This window comes from Festucalex cinctus, chromosome 21, assembly GCF_051991245.1.
Source record: "Festucalex cinctus isolate MCC-2025b chromosome 21, RoL_Fcin_1.0, whole genome shotgun sequence".
NCBI classification, from domain to species: domain Eukaryota; kingdom Metazoa; phylum Chordata; class Actinopteri; order Syngnathiformes; family Syngnathidae; genus Festucalex; species Festucalex cinctus.
In genome coordinates, this window is record NC_135431.1 from 9,989,035 (window position 1) to 10,016,252 (window position 27,218).

Below are 27,218 nucleotides of genomic sequence, written 5' to 3' on the forward strand. Positions count from 1 at the left end.
TTGCTTTGCTACATTTTCTGTTTGAGGAACACCTGAAGGGCTCTTCAACCTTGCCTAAGCCATGTATCAAGCACTTCAGCACAAACTCTATCAGCTCCTTGATGATTAACCCTCACCCATTCACCTCACACTAATGCCACGCCACTTTCACTGAAGCTAATTAACAAGAGATGTCTACGGCTGACCTGAAGACACCGACACTCAGCCAAAGCAGCCCTGCAGAAGGCCCAGCTAAAATTGTGCCTGTGCGTGTGTGAGTAATCGCCAGTGGACTTGCTGTCGAGAAGACAACAGCTCCTGAGTCAGGGAATCCAAACGATCTCCTAAGATCATCACGCACTGGGACATTATCACCAGTGACAGTGTTATTCCACTTTATTGATCCGTTCTCACAATAAAGTGAAGGCATTTGAGAATGCCAATAAGTTGATGTCGGTGAAAGCCTGAATGATTTGGTCTCGCCGCAAGTTCTGACCCTGAGGCCAATGCACACGCACACAACTCGAGCTCCTTATTTATTACACTACAATGTATATTAATTATAAAGGAGTACCAGTTCCACACTGAAGTATTTAGGCCTATTGCCATTTATCTTACTGTCCTTTAGCTTTTAGCTCCTTTTATTGTTGTCTTTTGAACCTAACTTTAGTTTTTTATTCTGTTGTCTGTTGTTTGTTCCGGGGGATGTCATATCTCTCGATGTGGATGAGCTCCCCTTGGGTGTTTTTCCTCACATGGTTTCTCTGTGCCCCGTCCTTTTTAACCATAGTTCTTCAGCTTGTGCGTTTGTTGAGTACCGGCGTGTTTTTGTACTTTGGATGATTTAATTGCACAGTGCTTTGAGTTGTGTTTTTATGTATGAAAAGTGCAATATAGATGAAGTTTGATTTGATTTGAAAAATGTTACGAGACTGCAACATAATCAGATTGGAGTTGTGATTTTATGAGGGAAAAAAAACATTATGGAATGATCTTATGCAAGAGTCTTTTTTTATACTCCTAAAAGTTGTTAAAGGCTTAATATTATGAATGAAAATAGATTTTTACAAGAAAAAAGGTATTTGTATTCTGAGCATTCATGCACAATTTTGCAAGAAAAGTCATAATGTAGCTGCCCAGTGTTGCATTACCAAATTTCCTGCAGCACAGAGAGACCAATTAAGTCGGGTTGTGCGTATTGACCTCTGACGAACACCTAAGACTGACTTACCAAACCTCTGGGATTCGATCGAACGCAGGTTACGAACCACTGAGCTAGCATTTATTTCAACTTAAAGGTGTCACTTAACTATATTCTTAACCGTGTTTATCTGATGTCTTTCTTTTATGCGCTTGTAACGCCGCCTCTATTTCTTTCCCTCGTAAAGTCACGCGGCTCTCGTTAAGTTTTGACTTTATTCTCATAACGTTTGGACTTTTTCTCGTAAAAAATGATGACTTAATCCTCGTAAAATTCAGACTTTTTTTTTCCTCGTAAAAATAAGACTTTATCCTTCTATTATTATGATTTATTTCCTATACTGATAGTGTGACTATAGCAGTGAACCTGTTATGCTTTTTTTTCCTCTGACGTGCTTTTCTGTGCTCTACTTTGCAGGTTTAGCCCCTACGAGTGGTACAACCCGCACCCGTGCAACCCGGACTCGGATGTAGTGGAAAACAATTTTACGCTGCTCAATAGTTTCTGGTTTGGAGTCGGGGCTCTCATGCAGCAAGGTAGTTGCCTCAGCCTGTGGAGCTCTCGATATCCCACTGTCTCTCAGGGTTGGGCTTTTTTTTTTCTATCCAAGCCTGCGGCGACAGAGAAATAGACATCTGGCTTTCTCCCCCCTAAAAAAAGAAAAAAAAAAGTATTGGGGTGTTAATTCTATGATGGCCAATGTCCTCTCTCTGTCTGTGCTTGGCCCATCAGCGCCTAGAGACCAGTGGGGTGTGGAGTCAGGACGTGAGGTTACCTTGGGTACATGACTCTCTGGCCCAAACAGCCCGTCACTTCTCCACACTCTGCTGCTGAACGCACCCGACGCATGAAAACAACCTGTCTGCGGGACATGTTCTATTTTTTTCCCCCCTGCATTATTCAAAGCACTCACTTGTGTCAGCTATTGGGGGGGGTTGCGGTAAGCGTGTTTGAAATCCAACAATTATCTTTTCTGAGAGCTTTTTTTTTTCCAAGTGATTTCATCTTGAAGCGAGCGGCGCTTCCGCCTTCTGAATAGAAAGAAGGGAAGAGGGGAGAAAAAAAACAACCTCAAGAGAGTTCTTGACTGTTTGACTGTTTTTAGAGCAAGCGGCGTTATCTTGTTGTGTGTTGTTACGTGGTGCAAATAGAGCTCGAAGAGTGAATGCCAGATGAGTGGCTGCGGGGATGAATATATTTCGCAGCTTAACCGCCGCCGCCTCCCTCACCTCAGGCTCAGAGCTCATGCCCAAGGCGCTGTCGACGCGAATAGTGGGAGGCATCTGGTGGTTCTTCACCCTCATCATCATTTCCTCCTACACGGCCAACCTGGCCGCCTTCCTCACCGTGGAGAGGATGGAGTCGCCCATCGACTCCGCCGACGACCTCGCCAAGCAGACCAAAATCCTATACGGCGTGGTCGAGGACGGCGCCACCATGACCTTTTTCAAGGTAGAAAAAAAACCCCACTTCTGTTTCATTTTGCTGTTTTTATTTCAAGGTGTCTCGAGGGAATCATTGTAGGCTATCCATCAAATATACTGCTCATAATCAAACCTCACAGCTAAGCCAACAACAGTGAAACCTTCAGCAACACGTTTTCAGCAAGGTCATTCTAAATAACAAAAACTAACAAAATACTGTAAAATTGCGTGAGTAACACTCATATTTTTTGGGGAAAAAAAAATAAGACCCCCAAATCAAGTGGGGGGTTTTAGACATTAATAGGGAATGAAAATTGTTCACATTGTTTCAGTGTTTACCAGTATAAAATAAATAACATTATAAAAAATATAAATAGAATTACTGATTTATGGCACATTTCATACACAACGTAACTCAAAATGCTTCACATAGCCTACTGTAATTAAAAGTATAACATTTAAAAGCAGTTACAGAGTTAAAGAGATTTAAAAGCAACTAAAGAAATTAAAAAATAGCTTCTCACAATGACGAAATGATTTGGTAAACAGGATTTTAAAAATATTTTGAAAAACGTGAGCATAGTTTTTAACCAGAATTGAAAACCATTTACACGTTGTCAGTATGTTTTGAACCTTTATTTAGTCAAATTATTTACTCTCATAATGAAAATATCCGCAAATCGGGGGAGTGTTTTATACACAAGTTCAGAGTGGAAAAAAAATGCTAATTGTGTATTAGATACGAGTGGTGATTTTACGGTAACTAAAACTGGGGGGGAAAAAAACGTTCGTTTAAAAAAAAAAAAAGTTACAAAAAAATACAAGAATGCGTTTTAAAAACAACTAATTGAAACTATATTTTACGTTTATAAAACTAACTCAAAATGTCCTTTGTTTTGTCTTTTTCAATTAATTTCTTACATGGAGTTTTGGGATTAAAAAATAAATGTTTATTTAGGTATTTCTGTACAGCTGTACAGAAGAAGGAAAAATTTGGGTATTTTAATTTTCTGTAATACACAATAATTAGTGACTTTTTTTTTTTTTATTTTGCACTCATGTTGAAATGTTCCGTATTGGATATAATAAAATAAACAAAAACTAATACTAAAACTATTTTTTCAACTTAACTAAAACAAATCATTTACAAATAAGTGAAAACTAACAAACGTGCTCTAAAATCCAATTAAAACTACCGTGTAGCTGAATTAATAACAAAAGTCCAAATGAAATTAAAATAACTATAATGAAAAATCCCAAACTATAATAATCATATTTTTCACAGGAAGTTATTTGGGAATTTAGGACCTCTGGTATTTTAAGAGCATTATGTTAGATTTTTGTTTAGACAATTTTTTTTTTTTTTAGATTTTAAATGAATTTTCCAACAACAAAATAATTGAAGTTGCATCATGATATATGTTTTAAATATTGTGCAGGTAAAATTTTAGCGTACAAGCATCAGTTTGGCAAATCTTCCAAAAAGAAGCTTCAATCTGTTCAATGCCACTGTCAGTTCAAGTTTACATTCATAAAACTTGAGAATTGCACATGTATTAAAACTAACCAAATAAATGTGTCTTTAAGTCTGCTAGCTTAATGCTAACATGTAAAGTAAAATGTCATAGACAAGCTAAGAATAGTATCAATTTGGCTGCACTATAAACCTTTAAAAAGGGATATTTGAACACAAAAGTGCAGCAATACATGTAGACAGTCAAGTTAACACTTAGGGATGTATTATTAATATTCAGGGGGGAAAAAAAAGTCTAAAAATGATTGATTACTGAGTATTTTCTTTTTAATCTACACTTGTGAGAACAGGAATTACCTCATGTGAAGGTTAAAGTTAGACCAGGCAACTGGATAAGGAATGTAATTATGTTATTATCATTAATTATGTTGCAGTCAAAAACATTTTTCCGCCACGTAACAACACAAGTGATACCCTAATTTTCCTCTCAATCTGTCACGGCAGAAGACGAAGATCTCCACCTATGACAAGATGTGGGAGTTCATGAACAGCAGGAGGCAGTCGGTGATGGTGAAAAACGTGGAGGAGGGCATCCAGCGCGCCCTCACCTCCGAGTACGCCTTCCTGATGGAGTCCACCACCATCGAGTTTGTCACCCAGCGCAACTGCAACCTCACGCAGATCGGAGGCCTCATCGACTCCAAAGCTTACGGAGTGGGGACGCCCATGGGTGAGTGAGGGGCTCCACGTTCCAAACTTCTCTTTAAGCTTCGGTGAATCAAATTGTCGGGCGGTTGTTTGGAATTGATTTGTGATTCGTCGCGTTTGGATAAATGACTTTGCATGCGCCGCTATTGATTCTGTCTCAACTTTTTGCTGTCGATAGAACATGACATTAGCAAAAGGCTACAATGACGCAACTCCTCCAGGCAGCATTATTCTCCGCGCTTCAACGCTGACATCAATACAAGACAATTCAATACATTCAGATTCTCCAATTATCCATTTTCCTCAGCTTATATCAGCATATTAAACAGGGAAGTTCAGATTCCACTTTCCCCAGCCACTTCATCCAGGAATACCAAGATGTTCCCAGCCATACTTGTAGTCTCTCCAGCATGTGGGGTTTCTCCGAGTTCTTCTATCCATGGGATGTGCCCATACCACTTCACTAAGAAGTATCCTAAGTAGCCCCGGTCACTTCATCCGGTTCTTCCTGAAATCATGAGAGGTTTCCAGCATGTATTGGGTCTTCCCTGGGCTCATAGCACCTCACTCATGAGGATCTTAAACATTCCCGAGCCACTTCATCTGCATCTTCTCCATGTGGAGGAGCAGCGGCTCGACTGTGAGCTCCTTCAGGATCACTGAGCTTTTTACCCTATCAACACCCTGCTGAGCTTATCTTGTTCTTGTGGTCACGGCCCAGAAGCTCATGATGATGATCGACTGGTATATCGAGAGCAGAGTCTGCATCACTGCAGGAACCACATCCCATCCTATTCAAATATTGTAGAACCTCCAAAATTGAACACAAGCCATTCCATGACTGCGCATTTGTTCTAATTCGTAATAAAGCCCTGCATAGGTGATAAGGTAAAGTGAATAAAGTCACCATTAACATTTTGGGCCTCTAAATATAAAGCCGACCATCAATTAGCTGAGTCGGCCGTGTTCAGTCCCACAACGGTGCAAACGCACATTTTTAACTGTGCCAGTCAACTAATATAACAAATGGAAGAAAACTCCACTCGTGTGCACAGTTAGACTGCACTTCATCCTAAAAGTAAAAGTAAAATAAGTCACCCTTTGATATAACAGACACATAATGGAGAGGAAACTGCAAGGTCTTTGTAGATAGATACAGTCATCAAGTGGTGTTTTTTAGGAATTTCTGGGATCAATAAGTATATGTCTGTCTGCTGGCAGCACACATTTTTTTTTGGTTGGACTTTTGTAATGTGCTGTTTAATTAAATGAATAGTCAAAAGAAAGCATTTGTTGACAAGCTTGGCTCTCTGGTCGTTTTCATGCTAGCCTTGAAGCTCCGTTAATTTGATCTGCTTGGTAAAATTAAATTGTGAATTTATATTGAATGGATTGTATTGCTCATATTGTATTGAACAGCCTAATGTTTCGCTATATACTACTGTGGTTTCTTTACCAAGCTGAGGTTTCAAAAGATGTTCGGACATTCAACATGATGAGTTTTGAAGTATTTTAACTTTTAAAACATATTTTCCCTACAAAATTACTGATTGAAATGACTGTTAAAGCATTTTATTTATTTCTTTATTTATTTATTTATTTATTTTTAATGGAAGCGTGGATCTGCCAATGTGGAGGAAACATATTGGCAGGCAAGAACATATTTAAATATGTATGTACTCACAAATACATTTACGCACAAATGCGTTCAAACATACTCATGTCGAACCTAAATCATGCAATGCAGACATATATCATAAAAGTTACAAATAAACAATGTTTTATTGAGATAATGTCGGCCAAATGCTTAAAAAAAAACTTTTTTTTTTTTTTTTGTCCCACTCGCATATGCACATACCTTGTGGCATTATGGGAAAATATACTTTGCCTTCGTATTAAATATGAACGCACTCGCAAATACGTCTAAACGTACTCACGAGTCAAAACTGTTTACTCTACATTGCTAGTTACACACATGTAATTTATCCTTGTAGTCTATCGGATACTTGTAGTTAAATGTGAAATTTATCTTATTAATGGCTTACGGCAGTGGTGTCCAAACTACAGCCCGGGGGCCATTTGCGGCCCGCCGTCCATTTTTTAGTGGCCCGCGACATATGCTAAAAATGGCATTTGACTCAGCTCAAAGAAAATAAAAACAAAAATGTTTGGAGATGGTCAAAGTAAGAAGGGAAGTTGTCGAAAAAACACAGGTGCTATTAAAGGTTATTTTTAGTTAACTAAAACTAACGAAAAAAACTAAAATTCAAAAAACTATTTCGTTAACGAAATAAAACAAAAACAAAGATGCTTTTTAAAAAAAATAAATAAAAAAAAATAAAACTAACTGAAACTACATTTTATGTTTACAAAAATAACTTAAATAAAACTATAATTATAGCAAAAATGTCATTCGTTTTAGTCTTTGGTAATTAATTAATGCATGAGTCTTTGGGGATGATTTTAAATGTGATTTTTAGTAATTTATTTTGATATAAACTGGAATAATGACGTCGCACCCATGGTATTTTTTAAATGTTGCGCACGAGTAATACACATTAAAAAAAATAAACTAAAACTAAAACTAATACTGAAACTAAACTAAACTAAAACTAAGCATTTGTTAAAGAACTAAAACTAATAAAAAATTAATAGAACCAACCTGAAAAATAATTAAAACTAACTAAATAAAAAACAAAACTAAATAAAAACTAAAATGAAAAATTCCAAAACTATAATAACCTGACTGCCATATTACAAATTGGTTTATCTACTGTAGCATTTTTCTAAATATGCAAAAGCAGAAATAAATTATTTGTACAATTTTTAGGACTAATTACAATTTCTCTTCATTACATTATGTGGCCCTTGCGTCCTTCTGATTTTCTGTATGTGGCCCTCAAATGAAAAAGTTTGGACACCCCTGTCTTACGGCTTCTACAAAATGGGGAGTTTAAAGCCGACGGGCTGACTTATACAGATGTCATTCCATATTTACTCAGTGGTAGAGAAGCAAAAGCTTAATGTTGGCGAATATCTCCTAATGGTGTGATTTAGCTTATTTTTCATGTCACCGAGAGAATTGTATAAAGCAGCTCGAAAGTGAATTTACCGCAAAAGCCATCCACCAACCCCCCCACGTCTCGCTTGACGCCGCGTAAATTGTAGCCGAGCGTTAAAGCGTCTCAACAAAACACTTCGGCGGCAAACAATCAGACGACAATCCGGCCGCTCGCACGTCTGCTTTTCTAATCTACGTTTGTGCCTGTCAAAAAAGATGAGGCACTCTCAAAGTATCAAACTTTTTATGCCACGCTCATCATTCACGCCGGGGAGTGTCGTGTCGCCGTGCCGTGTTGTGTTGTTCTGTATGCAAAGCAGCCGGCGGGTAGGTAAATGTATCCCAAGGGTGCCCGAGTTGAAAGCTGCTGATGATTTCTGTCCCGGTTGCTATAAAGGTTAAAATGGTCGCCACGAGGCCAACGGGAGCACTGCGACTGCGTCGGGGACGGGCGGGTGGGGGTGGTGGTCTAATGGCCGCATCCATCACGGACGATATGAAGGCCATCAAAATACGGATGATTAATTCCGGCCATCCACATCTGGAGCTGCCCCGTGCTGATGAGCGCGGCGCGGTTATGGATCTGCAGAGATGCGATGATTGCCGCGGCTGTAACAAAGCCGAGGCGGCGTGGTGATGTATCGCCCCGCTGCGGCGCAGACTTTACACGGACGTCCTTGAGATGGACATCAGACCTTCCCGGTTCCTTTTCATGGGTGCGACGGCGCAGCGTATCAAACGTAACCGGCTATATTTCAAATCCTTCATTTCCCTGATAAGTGCCGCGCTGATAAATGCATAAAAACTACTGATTAGGACGTCTGCTGCAGGAGTTATTACTTCCCACTAATTCATTTCGCTCTCACGTTGAGAGCGTTCATGACTCACTGTTTCAGAATAAAGCTGATTACGTTGCCTCAAATGTTTCCTCTCTGATAGAAAATGTCTCTTTTAATCACTAAAGGCAGCGGCTGCCCAACAGAATGGGAATTTTTTTCCGACTTTGGACGTCCTTGTCGGTTAGTACGTTTTGATCAAAGTCTAAGTTTGTTTCTTCCATGCTGGGTTTTTATGTTTTTAGTTTATTATAATTCGGCTATACATCACCAGTAGTTTTTGTCCCATCACCCATCAGTGAGTTTGAAAGAAAAAAGATCAGTAGATAGAGCAATATAAACAACTTTTATATTTAAGCTACAGTCCAAGAATAACGGAAACCCCATGTATAATTAGGGGTGTAACAATATCCAAACATCACGATATGAAATTATCACGATATGAAGGTCACGATACGATAATTATCACGATATTGTGGGGGGTTTGCGATATTTAAAAAAGATCACAATATTGAAAAAAAGAGAGCTCATACTAAAAAAAAAAAAAGCACAATATTGTGCTTTTGTACATAACGGCAATGCATATAAACCAACTAACAATAACAATATTGAAGCACTTAATTGCTAATGCAAGCACACATTGATCGCTTCACAAGCAAATTAGATTCCTCTTAATATGACAATTAGCATAGAGTTTAAACATAGAAGGCCAAAACATCCCTAATGAAAATTAAATTGCACTAATAAACTAGCCACTAGAGGGTGCTAGAACTGCACAAATGGAAATCAACCTGACTTTTTTTAACAGATGTGTTCCTTTTAAATATTGTGAACATGACGACGATGATATTGTGGATTAATATCATGATATCACGATATTTCCCTTATCGTTTTAACCCTATGTATAATTGACGTAATGCATAGGGGAAAACCAAAACCAAAAACTTCTTTAAAAAAACACTCATAAACATGTCATGTCTTATCTCGCGGCGCCAACCAATGACGTCATTGATTGGTCAAGCAAATTAAGACCAGAGCTGTCAAACAATTATATTTTTTAATCAGATTAATCACACCGTAGAATTTTGATTAATTACGATTAATCGCTTAATTAAAAAGGCTTTTTAGCATGTTTTGCCTGCCAAATTTGAAGAGAACTTGTTCTATGTTAATTCTTTCAACATTTAATATTATGAGGACGTCTTCAACATTTTTATCTAATCAGTTAATTACTTGCGTAATTTAACATGAAAAAAAATGACCCCAGTAGTTCAATGTCATATGCAAAGATATATTAAATGCTTTCATGCATGAAGTTATGTTTATTGCTCGTAACATAACCATCCGCTGTCACCTATAGGATCGTCTGTGGTCAAAATTAATAATGTGAATAATCTGCATTAACACATAATTAATGCAATATTTTTGTGATTGATTAATTAATTAGTTAACGCTTTAACTTTGACAGCACAAATTAACACATTACAGCTGATCACAGATTTTGCACAATATCATCCAATCCCAACCCAGGCGGGCCGCCAGGCGTATATAGCACTAGGGGAAACCATGCAACTACAATGTCTTTTGTTTTTTTTATTTTGCATAAGATGTCTTCAATAACTACAAAAGATATCTGATGTTTCGGCTTTGTCTATGTTTGCATATATTTGCGTAAATAAATGATATACATGGATTTAACTTTTGCCCCAAGCAATTAACCATCCATCCATCCATCCATTTTCTTGACCGCTTATTCCTCACAAGGGTCGCGGGGGCTGCTGGCGCCTATCTCAGCTGGCTCTGGGCAGTAGGCAGGGGACACCCTGGACTGGTTGCCAACCAATCGCAGGGCACGCAATTAACCATAAAAAAAAATTATTTCCCAAATTTGGCTTCAAGTCATCATGTCATCACCCGTTCGTTTTGCTAGTTCCACTGGATCCTGGCGAGGCTTTTCAGTGCAGTGACAACGAGGCACTCTAAAGTGGCCACGCCTCATAGCGCCTGTGTCCACACACTGTCATGTCATACTTTAAAAATTAAAAATCAAACCTTCTCCGCCTTCTTTTGTGACATGTGTGCACTCACGGCCAACAATGAGGCAACAAGCTACGATGTTTAGTTCCAAATCAACCCCCCACAAAGATAGCATGGATTATATTTTCCCTCAATATTTCTGTGCCATAACCGTGGTGTGAGCGAGCTGTCCAACAGTCGATGCAATGGTTCATTTTCGCTGTGCAATCGGTACGAGTTAGCTTCACTGTTTGTTTGTTTTGCATCATCTCCTTGTGTCACTTTGACATGGAGGCTGTAACCTTCAGGGGCAGACCGTCCCGTTGTGCCTGCTTTGAGATGAGGCCATCCGACCGGCAAATAAACAAATGGAGCTGATGACATCTTGGCACTGGAGCTGGTGGTTGGGTGTATTTTGACTGCTAGCTTAGCAAATGAGTCTTTGCTAGGCATGCTCACCAAATGTTTGATTTTGATCTTTTTTTTTTTTTTAGCCCCTTTTATTTATTTAACTATTTTAAACTATATTGTTTTGTAGCTTTGTTTTTACCTTTTGTTCTATCGTGTTAACTGTTTTCTTTTAGTGTTTAAATGTTTTTATTTGGTAGTTATTAAATTTTTAGCTCCAGTGTTTCCTCATGGGGGAGCCTCCACACTGTGAGGGATGGCTGGTCTTCATCCCTCTCACTGTGGACGAACTCCTCCTGGGTGCCTTTCCTTACAGGGTACTTCTGTGCCCCGCCATGTTGTGGTTTTCGTGTGTCTGTTGTGTTTTGGGTGTGTCTGTGGGTACGATCATGGGGATGTGGGGGGGGGGGGGGGCTTTTGCTTTTTATTGTATTATGGATGTTCAGCACTTTGAGTTGCATTTTGAATGTATGAAAGGTGCTATATAAATAAAGTTTGATTGATTGATTGAAATGATCTTCATCGACGATGGTGAAAATGACATTAACATATTTAGAATTCAATATTGATGACATCATTATATATATTTTTTAATGTTTTTGATAATTAAACATGCAGTATAGTAATTTCATGTACCACATTTGTGGTTCAATATTCACAAATTCAACTAATTAGTCTAGCGGAGTCAAATTTAACCTGGTTGAAGTGGAAGTTGCGGAGAGTTCTACTTCGGGTGCTTTTTTTATATTTAAAATGAAAATGGATTTATAAGCTTAATGTTGTAAAACAAGTTTGTAATGATGTTAAATTATTTTGGGATTATAGTTTTAAAATATATAGGAAATAATAAACATTTTTGTGGAGGGTTTCAATTATTTATCCCTTAAAAAAGGTACTGTACTTTCCTTGCACAGCTCCTCTGTTTGTTGCAGCAATTGTTTCAAGACATAATTAATCAACAAACTCAAATTCTAAACATAGGCTTTCATTAAAAAGCATTCGAAACGATATCCAAAGCATAAATTAAATGACACAGTTGGTAGGATTATAATTAGCAGTTAGCATTGAGCGAAGTTGCTAAAGATCTCAAAGGGGTCTGCATAGGCACTCCCAGAACCCTTTAAAAGACACGACGCGAGTGTATGCCCGCGTCTTATCACTTGGAGTGATGCCAAGTCACTTGCTGTTGAGACCTCAGGCATATTTTATGCAGCAACTCCAGAAGCTAGCTCATGAAACATGATCTGTTTTATTTCTGGCTTGTCTGCCAGACAACTGTCACTAATGACAATGTGCATCCATATAAAACGTATAAACTATTACATTTTAGCAATATTGAAACGATACTATACAGGGGCTGGTGACTATTTGTAATTTCAGTGAACAAAATGAGCAGGAGTCCACGAGTTCCTTCAGCTTCCAGTTATTTGCTCTTAATTTGAAAAGAAAAATGTACTGTTGCGGTCAACAATGCCCAACATGAAACGCTAATGCCACCTCATGGTAGAAAAATAAACACTTTTATGTTAATTAGCAAGAGTGGAAAACTTGGGGAAACAATTTTGAGTGTACATTTAGAGCAGATATAAAGTGTGAGTAATTTGTGATGAATGTATTAGAGTGGTCGTCTCCCATCCGTGAGGTTGTGGGTTCGATCCTCACCCCACCAGTTCCTTCATATTCCAATCATTTGCTCTTAATTTGAAAAGAAAAATGCACTGTTACTGTCAACAATGACCAACATGAAACGCTAATGCCACCTAGTGATAAAAATTACCACTTTTATTAATTCATTACCAAGAAGGGAAACCTCGAAAAAAATATTTGATTGTACATTTAGAACAGATATAAAATGTGTGATTAATTTGTGATGAATTGTAAGTTCGCGCTGAAAATCATGTGATTAATTATGATTAACTCTTTTACTGCCACACGTTATCCAAAAAAACAAGCCCGACAGTGCCAGCCGATTTCGAGCATTTTAACTAATATTGTGTACTTTTACTACATGATATTTGGTGGGTACCACATGAAAGATTGCATTCTATTCTTTCATTAGGGGAAAAAAAAGTATGTTTCGAACTTATTCCGTTCTTTAGTAATCACAAGAGTGACTTTTGACACTAATATTTTTTTTTTTTTGTGACGCTCTGTGAATTAGATTAAATGTACCAAAGGCTTTGATCATTCATGTCATCCTTGAAAACATTCTATTTGGTCAGATTCCATCATGTTTCATTGTAATTGCATACACCATTGAAAAGAGATACAATGCTGCCATCTGCTGGCCATAACTAGTGGGTGTTTTTGATTCCACAATCCATTGACCAGGCAGCACTACACTTAGCACTTCACATTGATTTAAAAAAAAAAAAAAAAAAAAAGTTTTAACATTTATGGCGGCATACATGGTGATTTTAGTCATAGTTATTAACGTTTAACAATAATAATAATAATAATAATAATAATGATGATGATGATGATGATAATAATACTAATAATAATAATTATATATATATATATATATATATATATATATATATATATATATATATATATATACACATTTCTTTTACGTTGCAATAAAAACTGCATTAAAAAGCATTAAATTAGATTTGCTGATGCCTGCAGAAACCCTTAACCAAGCGGTTAATCGATAACTATCACTAGGAGGAAAATGTTCTCCCTCTAAAGTGCACATATTAACAATTTTGTGCCATGTTGTGTTGTTTTCTTCTTCCTGTTTACATTCTTTTGATCAATTAGAGAAGCGAAAGACCTCAGGTGATGTGTGCTGACGCATCGTGGCTCACTTAGATTGGGACACAGACCGAGTATAAAAACCTATCAATGGATTCGTCCCGGAGAAAGCGACCTATAGGCGTGAAAGCTCGTTTCATCTTGACGCGCTTGTCGGTTCCCCCAAATCCCTTTCCCGAAAGCACGGCTATGGACTCGAAGCGTTAGCGTAGCCGCCGCTCAGCTGTGTGGGAGTGATGGATGCCTTACGCTTTTCAACATCTGCAAGGTAGTTAGGAATGCACGTAGCGTCAAGCGTCGCACTTTTCCATTTGCCGCCGCTGCGGCTCTCCATCCTTGTCTCGGAGGACTCATCCTATTAGCATTTATCCAAGGCCTACTTTGTTAGGCCATCATTTATCATTTGAAATATGATGGAGGGCTTTGTGGCGGAGGAGTGGGGGGGGGCGACAATCAGGAGTCTGTGATACTTGAGAGATCTGCCATCTTCAAATGAAGCATATGCTTGAAAACATGGACATGCAAATGAGCGTCGTCTGAGCTGATATTTGCACTTACGCATGCGTGTGCACGTAAGCATGGGAATAGGCTTTAAATCAATATTATGTCATGTTTCTACCTTAAAACAACAGCTTAAAAATCATGTTGATAGCGCACCGGCTGGCATTAAACATGCATTCTTTATAGACCTTTATATGTACTGTACTAAAACATGCTTTAACGCTCATATAAGCCTAAAGGCATACATTAAAGCAACATTATACAACTTTACAGTCAAGGAACTGCTTAAAAAAGGCGGTTGATGGCACACTTTTATTGCTATGGAGACCGTGGATTGCCTGTCGTGACCGTTAATATTGGTGGACCAGCTAGATGGGCAATTTAAATGCTGGAGGGGGTCACCATTTTTCATCAGTGCTACTCGGGGTCACACACTTCCGAACCAAACAGAGACAAAAATGCTCTTTTAGATGTGGACCAAATACATGCTCTGAATGTATTGTGTTTTTCATAATACATGTACTTAATGCATGTATAAAATATCGACTAACCTAACACAACAACAAAAGGTTAAAAGTAAACAACAAAATAACCACATACTTAAAACTGTTAAACAGCAAACCAATATTAAGTGAAAGAACTCATTTTGTGCTTTTTTTTTTTTTACTCAAAATTTTGATATATTATTGTTGAGGTACTATGTTTGTGCTGCATATAACTCCAAATATGCAAAAATTATTTGGCTTTCTAATGTAGTATAGGGCAGTCTAATACTCAGTCAATACGAAGTACAACTCAGGTGCAACTAAGCCATGTCTGTCATCTAGTGGTGAATGGTGATATTGCAACTTAAAACTGCAGTTGATGCATATTTGCAGTTCTGTACCCGCAAAATCACATATTTGATGATAAAAAAAAACAAAAAAACATTTGTCAATATATACATATATTTTTTCTGTCATTTGTTTTTCAGTTTTGTTTTGTTTTTTTGTTTTTCACTGAATTGTTTCAACATTTACCCTCAGCCCTTCCTGAAAAACACTAATTTTTTTCAGCTTTTAATGACAATTTTGGTGGGTTTGTATAAAAAAATAAAAAAATAAATAAAATAAAATAATAATAATAATAATAATAATAATAATAATAATTTTTTAATTAATCATTCATGCAGCCTGATATGATGTTGAAACATCATATCTTCCCCAAGTACACCAAGTAAACAGCTTGACATTATTTTTACCAGTGGCTTGAAAGTAAGTCACACGTTTACAACTGTTGGAAAGCCCTGAAGCAAAAAATAATAATAATAAATATTTTTACTGCGGCATTTCAAAATAGAACAAAAAAACTTTGTTTTTTTACTGTCAAATAAAAAGCATGTTTCTCCCGGTTACTGACTTCTATATTTTAAGCTGCAAACATAAATAAAAGTCACCTTTTAGTTTCCTTAGGTGCCCAAAAAGACTCTTATTAAAATTGCATGTTGTTCAGTGAGCAGTATCACTAAAAAGAGGTTTTAAAGTAAAACACCCAAATGTGTAATTAAATTAAAACTGAAGGCTTACACTTAAAGGTATACTTCACTTATTTAGCCCATTATAGCAATTAAAAGTTAATATTTTATCTGTAATTAATTTGATACTTTCATCATTTTTCACGTACAATTTAGTACCTTTAAAAACACATTTTGCAACTTGCTGTCGACTAAAAATGACATCACAAGGGCGCAGATTGGTTAATTGATTGGTTAATCACAGCTCACCTGTTTTCTAGGTTTGGTCATGTGACATTCACAAGCTGAGCTGAGATTGGTTACCTGAGCCCTTGTGATGTCATGTTCAGTCAACAGCAAGTTGCAAAATGTGTTTTTAAAGGTACTAATTGTACATGAAAAATAATGAATATGTCAAATTTATTATAGGCAAAATATTAATGTTTGACTGCCAAAAATGGCTAAATAAGTAAAGTATACCTTTAAACAAATTTTACAAAAGTACAGCAATGAAGAAGTGACAGCTGTTTTATAATGCGTTTTGACAGTCTTTAAGCTAAACTGCATTTGGCTAACAACCAGTCCTTGGTGCACCCCACCTGTCGCCCAAAGTCGACTGAGATCATCTGCATATCACCCAGGACACTAATGCGGATAAGCAGTATCGAAAGTGGATACATGAAGGAGAAGAAAATATCATTTGTTCATTTATGATTGTATTATTTTTTTTCTGTTCTGTGAAAAGCGCTTACGTCTGTTGCGAAAGCGCCACATAAATCAAGCGGAGCCGAGAAAATATCATTTTTCCGATTTGCAAAACAAATATAAGTGAAAAACTCAGTCAGTGTCCAAATACTTGTGGGCCCTGGTGTAGGTTTCTAAAAAATGTCTGCGTAATTGTCTGCCTCTGCCCTTTGTGTGTCCAAATAAATGGAGTCTGTGAGATGAAAGGATGATGGATGATAACAGAAAATGATGGATGACACTGAGAATAAACTGCAAAATAAAAAAAAGACCCGATCCTGCAGTCGTGAGTCCACAACAGATGGGAGACTATTAAACATCACCACAATGCTTTGCAAAAACTTCCAACTATAATTGATTAGATACATTACCACCAAATGATTGATTTGCTTTCTTAATTGCAGCTCAGGTATTTTCCCCTTCAACGATCCTTGCTCATGATTTTTAAAATGCATCTAAATGGAAATGAGTTCAAAAGGCTGCCTTTGTCTTTTATGCATTTCATAAACTGATTCTTTGAATTTCCTCTTTTAAAAGTCAGAAATAGAAATAGACGTAACACGCTTTTCACACGGTTTAGAAATGAATGGAGCAAGCTTACTCTGAGTATTAATCTCTCTCTGGGAAGCATGTGTGTCGCGCTATTCTGTGGAAGCGGCGGGAACGAGACCCCGCTCTGCTCCTCGGCAACGATAACTCCTCCTTTGATCACCCCGCTAGCTCCTACTGTGTCACTAATACCACCACCCTCCTACTGCGCCCGCCCCCCTTCCCCTCCCTTCCACACACACACATCACGCCATTCAACCGTGCCCAAATAATGGATCCCCATCTCAAATATACACATATAATCCCGCCGCCGTGTAATATACACCCAGCTGGGTCACTGTTTACCGCGTGTGCAAACAGCGGCTGGTTGGATGCGGGTGAAGCCCGACGCTTTGCTGCCAACTTCCTGTGCGTTAATGGGACTGTGGAGTGTGAATGGAGTCACTCTGTGAATATCAGGATTAGTGGGGGCTAAAGGAGGAGCCCTTGTGTGCAGCCATATGTAACGTGTTAGGTTATGTGACGGCACGGGTATAAATTGGCTCACTCCTGCCCACAGGTAATTCAGCTCGCCGCTGTGAGCTGAGGAACTGGTGCCAACTCCAAAAAAAAAAAAAAAGATTCCATAATTCTAGTGCTGTTAATCTATCGATTATTCAATCGATTAATCGACTAATCAGGTTCATTTTAATTTTGTATTAAAGTATATTACAAAAGCATTTATTTCCCTGATTACTGTTTATTAACCAGCGATTGTCGATTATTCCGTACTTCGTATTCCTGTCGTGATTAAAAAACAAAGGTGGATTGATGTTGTACTATGTTACCAGTTCGGTTATTGTTTTCCAAAGTAAAAACAGATGTTTGTAAATGTCTTTCTTAAATACGGAAGATTCTTTCGTGGAATCAGTGAACAATTACTGTTGATATGCAGAAATCAAAGGACAATTTTAAATTAAATAATGGGACCCAAATGATTGTTCATTATTAAAATAGTTGTCAATTAATTTGGTAATCGATTACTTGTCGATTAATCAAATAATTTTAACAGCTCAACATAATTCTTTGCATTTTTGTCGTTCAGTATTCACAAAATCGTATTCATGTTACAGTACAGTTAAATCTGATTTTTCAAATTTGTGTCAGAATGGGTCAGAAACCAAAATTCTTGTGAAGGTTCAGAATCAGATTTATTGGAATTACAAATTGTCTTCACAGTCACAACCTGTCAGTCACGACCTGTCCAAGAAAGACAAAAAAGTAACGACTAACATTGAGAAACAATAAGAAGCCTGACAGTTCGCTAAATTAGCGCTTTGAGTTTCTTAGATAAAAAGCAAGAGCACTCAATTCAACTGTTAAGCAGAATGTTAATAAAGCCCAGCTCGGCCGTTGTTTTCTCATTGTTAGCTATTCACATCATCCTAGCAAGGAAGATGAAATAGAAAAATATCCAGGTTAGCTTAGCACTAGCTAGCATCTACTATGACTCTTAAGGATGGATTTAAAATTGGCCCAAAAGAAGAACCTGGGTTCTGTCATTCTGTCATTCAAACACTCTTACGTTAAATCACGTCAGTCACAAGAAGGAGTCATGTGATAATCGTCAAAACTCTATTCAATTCTGCATTTCATTTATATCAGAGATGTTTTCGGGAGGTTCCATAAGAAATACAACTAAAATGTTCTTGAGGTTTTTTTTTTTGTCTTCCACTAACATTTACAGTCTCGTTGCTTCTGCTCAGCTTCTGACTTGTTGACATTATAGCTAGCTAGATCCTCTTTTCTTGGCAGAAAGTCAAGCAGCATCTCGCTGATATGAATATTGTTGCAGTGTAAAAAAAAATAAAAATGTAGCGCCTCATGCAAAATCCAGCGACACTCTTCAGATAAAACTAAAGCAATGCCAAATGTATTGTACTGTAATTTTTGCATCCTCAACTTCCTTATAAGAAGCCCAACAATTGATGTTGCACTTGGATTTTATAAGTGGGATTAAATCGGTTCAGTTTTTTTGTCTACACTGTAGTGAATGTGAAGGGAAACATGACCGTAAAACCTTGGTATGTTTATTTTTCTTTTAAATATTTTTGAGCTACTTGATTTTGTGTCCCTCGCAAACATGCATTATCATTTTAATCAAGCAGTCGGCGCGACTACTGTCGTTTTCCTCAACCGTAACCTGTCCAGTTCATTCCCGGCACGAAAGCAGCCGATGACATGGCGCTTGTCTCCCGCAGGCTCTCCATACAGGGACAAGATCACCATCGCCATTCTGCAGCTGCAGGAGGAGGGCAAGCTGCACATGATGAAAGAGAAATGGTGGCGTGGGAACGGCTGTCCCGAGGAAGAGAGCAAAGAGGCCAGCGCGTTGGGGGTGCAGAACATCGGCGGAATCTTCATCGTGTTGGCCGCCGGACTGGTGCTGTCTGTCTTTGTGGCCGTGGGGGAGGTCCTCTACAAGTCCAAGCAGAACGCCCAACTAGAGAAGGTGCGATTTTTTTATTTTTTTTTCTGTATACTGTATGTGTGTGTACATATAAAAGGTCTAATAATTTTATATGCAAAAAGCTAATAATTCATCAAAAAAGAGCTATAGAACTGTCTCATGAAAGTAGTAGTAGTAGTAGCTTAATGCTAACACATAATGCAAAACGCCATTGACAGACTAAACAAATTAGCATCGATACTCCTGCACATAAACATTATCATTAAGAATAATTGCAATTTAATCACACATTTTATATTTGTTCAAAATATATAATAACATTCAAGAAAAATACAAATTTTTAATATCCTTGTTTAGTGTTTCCACCTTTCTTCCACCACGGACAGGTTCACTTCATATAAGTAGACAAAGTGCAACTTCTGCAGAAATTGCGTGGGAATGCTGAATGCTAATAAAACATTTCCCAAGCAAAATTTCAACCAATGCACTTGCATTTCTCTGTAATGCCAGGCAAGTATTTAGCACGTGAGTCAACTTGGCTTGTTGAAAATCACAGCTAATGGCCTATTTATATGGAAAAGTGTTATCTGAAAGTACCCTCCATTCATTTAGATGGAAAAGTGGACCTCCATGATATCCAATGGAAAATGCACACAGAAAATCACTCAGTAGCGCCACCTAGGCATGCAGTACCCTCCATTCATTTCGATGAAAAAGTGGAACGAATTATTTCTAATGGAAAAATGCAAAAAAAAATTCACTCAGTAGCGCCACCTAGGCATGCATTACCCTCCTTTCATTTAGATGGCAAACTGGAACTAATGATATCCAATGGAAAAATGCAACAACAACAAAAAACACTCAATGGCGCCACCTAGGCATGCAGTTCACTTAGATGGAAAAGTGGAACTAATGATATCCAATGGAAAATGCAACAACAACAACAAAAATCACTCAATAGCGCCACCTAGGCATGCAGTACCCTCCATTCATTTAGATGTAAAAATGGAACTATGATAGTCAGTTGGTATACATCCCTTAGTATAATTGCCATGGATATTTGCAATGTACATTCGGAGGTGGGATTCGAACCCGCGACCTCCTGGTTACTGGACAATGCACTTTCCCAAGTTCTCCAATGTGCAGCATCAGAGAGCTGAGATGAAAAGTATGCATGGATGTTATGGGCGTGGAAAGTTCAATGTCAGTCCCATTGAAAATGAATGGGGAAAAAGTTGATATTTAATGCTAAATTGTGACAGTACTGTAAGTAATGTGCAATCAGACGATATATACCCAAGATGGCGTACATTTTTGAAGCAAGTTGAAATTTGAACGATGTAAATCGGATGTATTATGTGGGAGTTTTTGTCCATCGTAATTGCATTCTTCAAAATCGCTCAGGCTGTATGTACAGTATGTGTTATACCGTCCCCTGGTGGCCAAAGCGTATACATCAAAATGAGCATCACAAAGTCGATTGAAGTCAGCAGTGGAGAATTTAAAATGGTTCAGTCCGGTTATTTTCCCCAACGGACAAACAAAGACTCGAGTTCAACCTCGTTTGTTCTTGTTTACAGATGCAACGTTTTAATTTGACACCGCAGCTTTGACATTGATTTGACTTTTCCGAATCAGGTCGCGCGCGTTTCCATTGCAGCATTGCGGGGCAGTGTTACTACTTCCAAAATAGCCTGGAAGCATTTGTTTTTCCCCGCCTGCCATCTCACCGCTGATTAGTTTGTGTTTTTGTTGCGGGCCGCGTACGTTCTGAGCACATCTCAGCGATCATTAATCAAGATACTGGCTCGCAGTGTTTGAATCATTTCAAATGCCACAACATCCACGCCGCCGAGGCGCTTGTTCATTTACTTGCCTCCCTCCCACCTGCTCTCTTCGCTCTACCTGTCACATGAAACCAATGGCTTCTTACTATTTTTTTTTTAATCCGCCTCTTCGTTCCTCCGTTGCCTGCGCGCACTTCCGTTTGCTTTCCTTCTCCTGTAATCACCGTGTTCAGAGAAGGCACAAGATGTCATTCATGCAGCAGTCAAATTGTGTGTATAAGTGAAAGAAAATTACCTGTTGTCCAAGCCGCCCACGTGTCACACTCCTACACCCAAATTGGATTCGGCTTCATCCAAAAGTGATTTGAAAGGCATTTTGGCTTGGCAATGTTGGCCCAGCAGACGTAATGACGTTTTATATAAAGGATTTTGTGTCATGTACAGAAAATACAAGCTTACAAAAATGTTTTGTGTTGTAGCAAAAGACAACAGATTTAAAAATGAGAGAGTCAAGCTGGTTTCCATAGCAGAGGTCAGAAGTCAGAATTTTGCATTGCTAATTGCAATTCTAAAACACTCTTACATCAAGTTGCTATTGCTCATCCTTGATCCAAAGCAGGAAAACTGAACTGTTTCATGTCAAAAGTCAAATCAATTGATGTTAATTTTCAGCACTGCCCACCATGTTTCATAAAATCTTAAGGGATTGTTTTGTACAGAACAAGGAAAGATTGACTAGATAAACTTATTCATCCTATCAGATAAAAAAAATCATGTTAAATGTTTGCATACAGTTGTGGTTACATAACCTGGCTGAATATGCGCAATATTGGCATTTATTATAAGTTTGTTTGTTTGTTTTTTTGTTGTTTTTTTAATGAACGTAAAAAATAATCATCATAATACTCATATTAGCTAATTAATTTCCAAACATGGCTTCAAAAGTCCATATATATATATATATATATATATATATATTTATATATATAAACTTGTAAGCATAAGATCAGAAAAAAGTAAAAAATATTAATAAATAAAAATAAAAAATAAATTAAAAAAAATTATAAATAATAATAGAAATATGGCTGCATCTTTTAGTCAATGTTACAGTAATTTCATAATAATTCATAAAATTGAGTTGCAATTAAAATTATGTACTGTATTGTAAAAAACAAGTGTGATGTTGATTTATGTTGAGGACATTTCTCTGCCACTAGATGGCATAATTGCAAGAGCTACCTAATTTTAAACATGAAGTAACTTGAGAAATTCTGCCCATTTTTAAAATTGTAAAATACAACTTGACCCCAGTCTCCACAAATATATGCATTATTATTACATTTATTACTGCTAAATTTTGACGTGGACATGTCTGCTGTTAAAAAAAATTAGTGACGTGAAAGTAACTTTAAATTAACTCAGAATAAATGCATTAATTTTGACACAGCTATATATATATAAAAATGTATATATTATGTGCAATAAGGTGGCAGCTCCTAGCTCATAAGAAAGTGAATTCCACAATTCGGAGGCTCTTTCACCTTAGTTAGTTAATCAGGTTTGTTCCTCCGGTGCAGGTGTGCCTAATGTCGCGTCCCGCGAGTGTAATCATCAGCGTTTGTGAGCAGTGCGGCATAAACGCTCGTCTACTTCCCGTCTCGGCTCTGTGCAGAGGTCCTTCTGCAGCGCCATGATGGACGAGCTGCGGGTGTCTCTGAAGTGCCAGCGTCGTCTCAAGCAGAAGCCTCAGCCGCCCGTCATCGTTAAGACGGAGGAAGTCATCAACATGCACACGTTCAACGACAGGAGACTCCCGGGAAAGGAAACCATGGCGTGAAAAGACAAAAAAAATCAAACTACGCAATGGGTGGAGGTGGGTGACATCACGGCTGTCCTCGCCGGTCTTTTTTTTTTTTTTTTGGGGGACCCCGTTGATTTGTTATGTAGAGAGATGTTTCCTGTGGAAATCAAGCTAGCTGAGTGAGCTCACTGTGAAGGTCACTTTATGAAGGCAGCTGGACGTGGAGAGGACTGTATATGCTGAAAGTGGACTAACACACAAACACGCACACACACACACCGTGACACAGGATGTAGATTTTCTGTTGAAGTCCGACCTCTATGTGACCCCCATATACCCCTTCCCCCTTAGTTTATTTAGGATTATTTGGAGAATTAAAAAAAACTACTAAAATAAACCACATCAAGAAGAAGATGATGAGTAGACATCACCAAACACTTTTACTATGAACTGGTGTGTATATTTCGGAATCATCTTTGCCGACTCATCGTACCGTCTTTTTCCTCGTGCCAAAGCTTTTGGTTCAAAAGCCTCAATGTAATACGCTTCAAATGTCTCTCTAAGTTGTTGTTTTAATGCAGGAATTTCTACAAGAAAAAAAAATAAAGAAATAATAATGTTTGTTTTTGTACAAGATCAAGACATTTTATAGGACTTTGTAATCACGGTAGCCCCTCCCGAGGGCACGACATGTAGCGGACGCAAACGAAGCCCTCGCTCGGACTTCTGACGCTTGGGAGGCTTCCACACGCTGCTCTGTAGGTTTCCATCCCGCTCACTTATGCCACATTCCCGCTTTGGCTCTTTTCATTCTTTGTGTGTTTGCGTGTCTGGAGAAAATATGGCTATGTAATAAAGCTATGCTTGAAGTCACTAAAGTGCGTATTTTTAACACGGGCAAGCACTGCTTCTGTATGAGGCCAATAACGGCCTTACAGTATTTGAAGGTCTCGAGTACTTGTGAAGTATGCGGTGGGGTTGTGACTGACATTTTGTAAGTACTACTTGGCAATAGATGGCGCTTATACTGCAGCAGTTTGACACTGGCCAAAAATCATCTGTGTCAGAAAGGTTTTTATTTATATCAAAAGTACTCAAGTATCGCACGCTTGCCAGCATGCTGAATCCTCGCGGCAGGGCTGTTAGGAACTAAAGCTACTCTAGTATGAAAACCACCATAACTGTAGTTCCTACCTACAGAATAATGATTGGTCCCAAGTTTAGTACATCCTTAAAAAAAAATTTAAAAGTGAATTTTCTAGTATGTTTATGGATAACTAATAAAGGGTTTAAAAAAAAGAGCTTCTCGTTTAACTCTTTTACTGCCAAAAACGTTTAATAACACAATGTATGCCACCATAAACGTTAAATGATGTCAACTATGTGTGGGTTTTTTTTTATTTATTTTATTTTATTTTATTTATTTATTTTTTTTCAATGGGCAGTGCACTGTCTAAGTGCAGCACGTGCTGCCTGGTCTATGAGTTGTGGAATCAAAAACCCTCACAATCTATAGCCAGCAGATGGCAACATTGTATCTCTTTTCAATGGTCTCAATGTGTATGAAATTTGATGAAACAGAACGTTTTCAAGGATAATGTAAATGATCAAAGCCTTTGTCATATTAAAGTTTGTTTGTTTTGTTTTTTTTATAACGTGTGGCAGCAAAAGAGTTAATGAGCGTGACTGTGTTGTTGGTTTTCCACACGTGAATCCTCCCGCAGGAAGAGAACCCACTGAGCAGTTTGCTGTGCTGCGTGCTGTAACATGACAAGCAGCGAGTTGATCCTTCTGGCCAGCACTGTTCACTTAATCAGCTCCAAGGATGTGCACTGCACACACACGCGCGCACACGCGGCCATCTTGGCTGTACATGAAGTGATCTCCATTTGTCTTGTGTGGTGGGGGCGAACATAATGCTGAAATCATGTTTTCCCACTGTTGCTTGTTATGTGCCAGGCAGCCATAGATCTCGTTGACGTGATTGAACACATGCATTGGAGGCTTCGCAACAAAAGTCTGTGCTGTTAAACGCGTGCGCACAAGAAAAAAGTAAAAGTCTTCATTTGCAATAGAACAATGAATTATGAAATGTTTGACATTTTTGAAATGTTGACTCCGTGAAGTGTCGTGAAAATGTCTCACTTGAGTGGCACATCCTCCACTCAAAAGGGGTCGTTCGGATTTTTTGACATGAATCTCTATTTCATCCTCACCTCCAATGTGTGCGATCATCACTGACTTACACCTGACAGCGTTCTGTGACACGAGTTCTGGTTGGACGAGAGGAAAATAGTCCAGCAAGCTGGCTGGGCCCGTGGAAATAAAAGCGTTTTTCTTCTAAAAACAATTTGTGTTCAAAAGAGTGATACATTTGCACCACAATACTCCTTTGTATCACTCTTTTGAACACAAATTATTTTTAGAAGAAAAACGCTTTTATTTCCGTGACCCCAGCCAGCTTGCTGGACTATTTTCCTCTCGTCCAACACTGGACCAGAACTCGTGTCACAGAACGCTGTCAGTAAGTCAGCGCTGATCGCACACATTAGAGGTGAGGATGAAATAGAGATCCATGTCAAAAAATCCGAACGATCCCTTTAACTTTCATTTGTGTGCACGTTTAACAGTCGTAAGCTAGGTAGCATTTCTTTTGACGTGTTCAACTGTACGTGTTTGCATTGATTGAATTTTGACCTTAAATCTCGTTTAACGTGTGATCCAAATGCAACTTGATACGTTTTACCAAATTCACACCAAACTGATACATTTCCAGTTCCTCTTGATGAAATCCGAGAAGCGGACCCCTGGTGAGAAGCTAGCCGCAGCCCACAACAAAAGGCACGCTTCCTGCTTTCCTCGCTCTTTTTTCCCCCCTCGGCTCCTCTTCATCTAGCATGGCTGCTTCCAATACATGCGACAAACTCACGGAAGCCATAGCTCTGCTACAGGCGCAGTGAAACACGTTGCTTTTCGTCCCCGCAAAGGCTAAAACGGAGCTCTCACAACGGCGCTCGGAGGTCGCAACTGAAGGCGCCCTTCTCCATCCAGCCAGCAGGTCGAACCCCCTTCCCAAGAGAGTCAGCTGCCCAGCCGGACGAACTCTCACTTTCCTCAACTGGACCATTTTCATCCGTGTCTCCGTTAATCCGAGACCATCTGTAAGTGCAACTTTAAAAACATTAACCAGATTGTACAAATTGGTGCATCCAATTCTTGTTTTAATTCGTATTACAGTAGTTTTAGTTTTGCATCTTTTAACCCTTTATCATACAAGCAATTTTGCCGAAAATGCTTTAAAAAAAAAAGTTGCATTCAAAGTAAGTTTGAAGCTGTTCCTGAACCATTTAGAGTATCGGCATAGTTTATAAAATTTTTTAAGAATGTTTACCCGCCAGAGACCATCCGAATTTTAAGGGGTTACGTTCCAAGTAAAAAGGTTAGAAAATAGAGGTGCACAAAAATCAAAACCTAGTTGTTTACTGAGTGTTTCATCGATTTATAGTAACAAAGAACTCATGAAATTGTAAAAAAAAAGAGAACTAGCTTAATTTTAATGATTCAATGAGGTTCTCCTCTGTTATCCAGATAAAATGATCAAAAATAGATGTGCTCCACAGGCTTACTCAAAATCAATTGAAAATTAATAATTAACAATTATTGATTTAATAATTAATTGGACAGTTTTCCCTTACAACAGAACAACCTGGTATTGTTATTGTTATTTAAATTCCCAAACCACTAGATGACGCCACAGATGACCGACCCACAGTGCTATGGAAGCCTGTTAGCTCGCAAGCTAGCTGGAGCTAGCGCCTCTCTTCGATGTGCGGAATTACAGCCGCCTGAGTTTTTGTCTGTCTGTCTTGTCTGTCTGTCTTGTCTGTCTGTCTGTCTGTCCATCCATCCATCCATCCATCCATCCATCCATCTTCCGGTGACCCCAGGCATCCGCTGTGCTTGCCACTGTCGTTTCTTTTGTTTATCATTATTTCTTTTTTGGCACCCACAGGCGGCGAGACGCCTCC

General features: G+C 38.4%; 1 protein-coding gene across 2 annotated transcripts in view; it reads left to right on the plus strand.

The window, feature by feature from the left end:
• The window catches only part of LOC144010084 (glutamate receptor ionotropic, kainate 2-like), a 98,134-nt gene extending 74,323 nt beyond the window's left edge, over positions 1-23,811 (plus strand). For both annotated transcript variants that reach the window (XM_077510188.1, XM_077510189.1), the window contains exons 12-16: positions 1,598-1,716; positions 2,415-2,632; positions 4,583-4,808; positions 19,394-19,644; positions 23,062-23,811. In XM_077510188.1, the coding sequence (XP_077366314.1) occupies positions 1,598-1,716; positions 2,415-2,632; positions 4,583-4,808; positions 19,394-19,644; positions 23,062-23,226 (979 nt within the window). In that variant the 3' untranslated portion in view covers positions 23,227-23,811. The remainder of the gene's footprint in view (positions 1-1,597; positions 1,717-2,414; positions 2,633-4,582; positions 4,809-19,393; positions 19,645-23,061) is intronic.
• Positions 23,812-27,218: the final 3,407 nt, after the last annotated feature.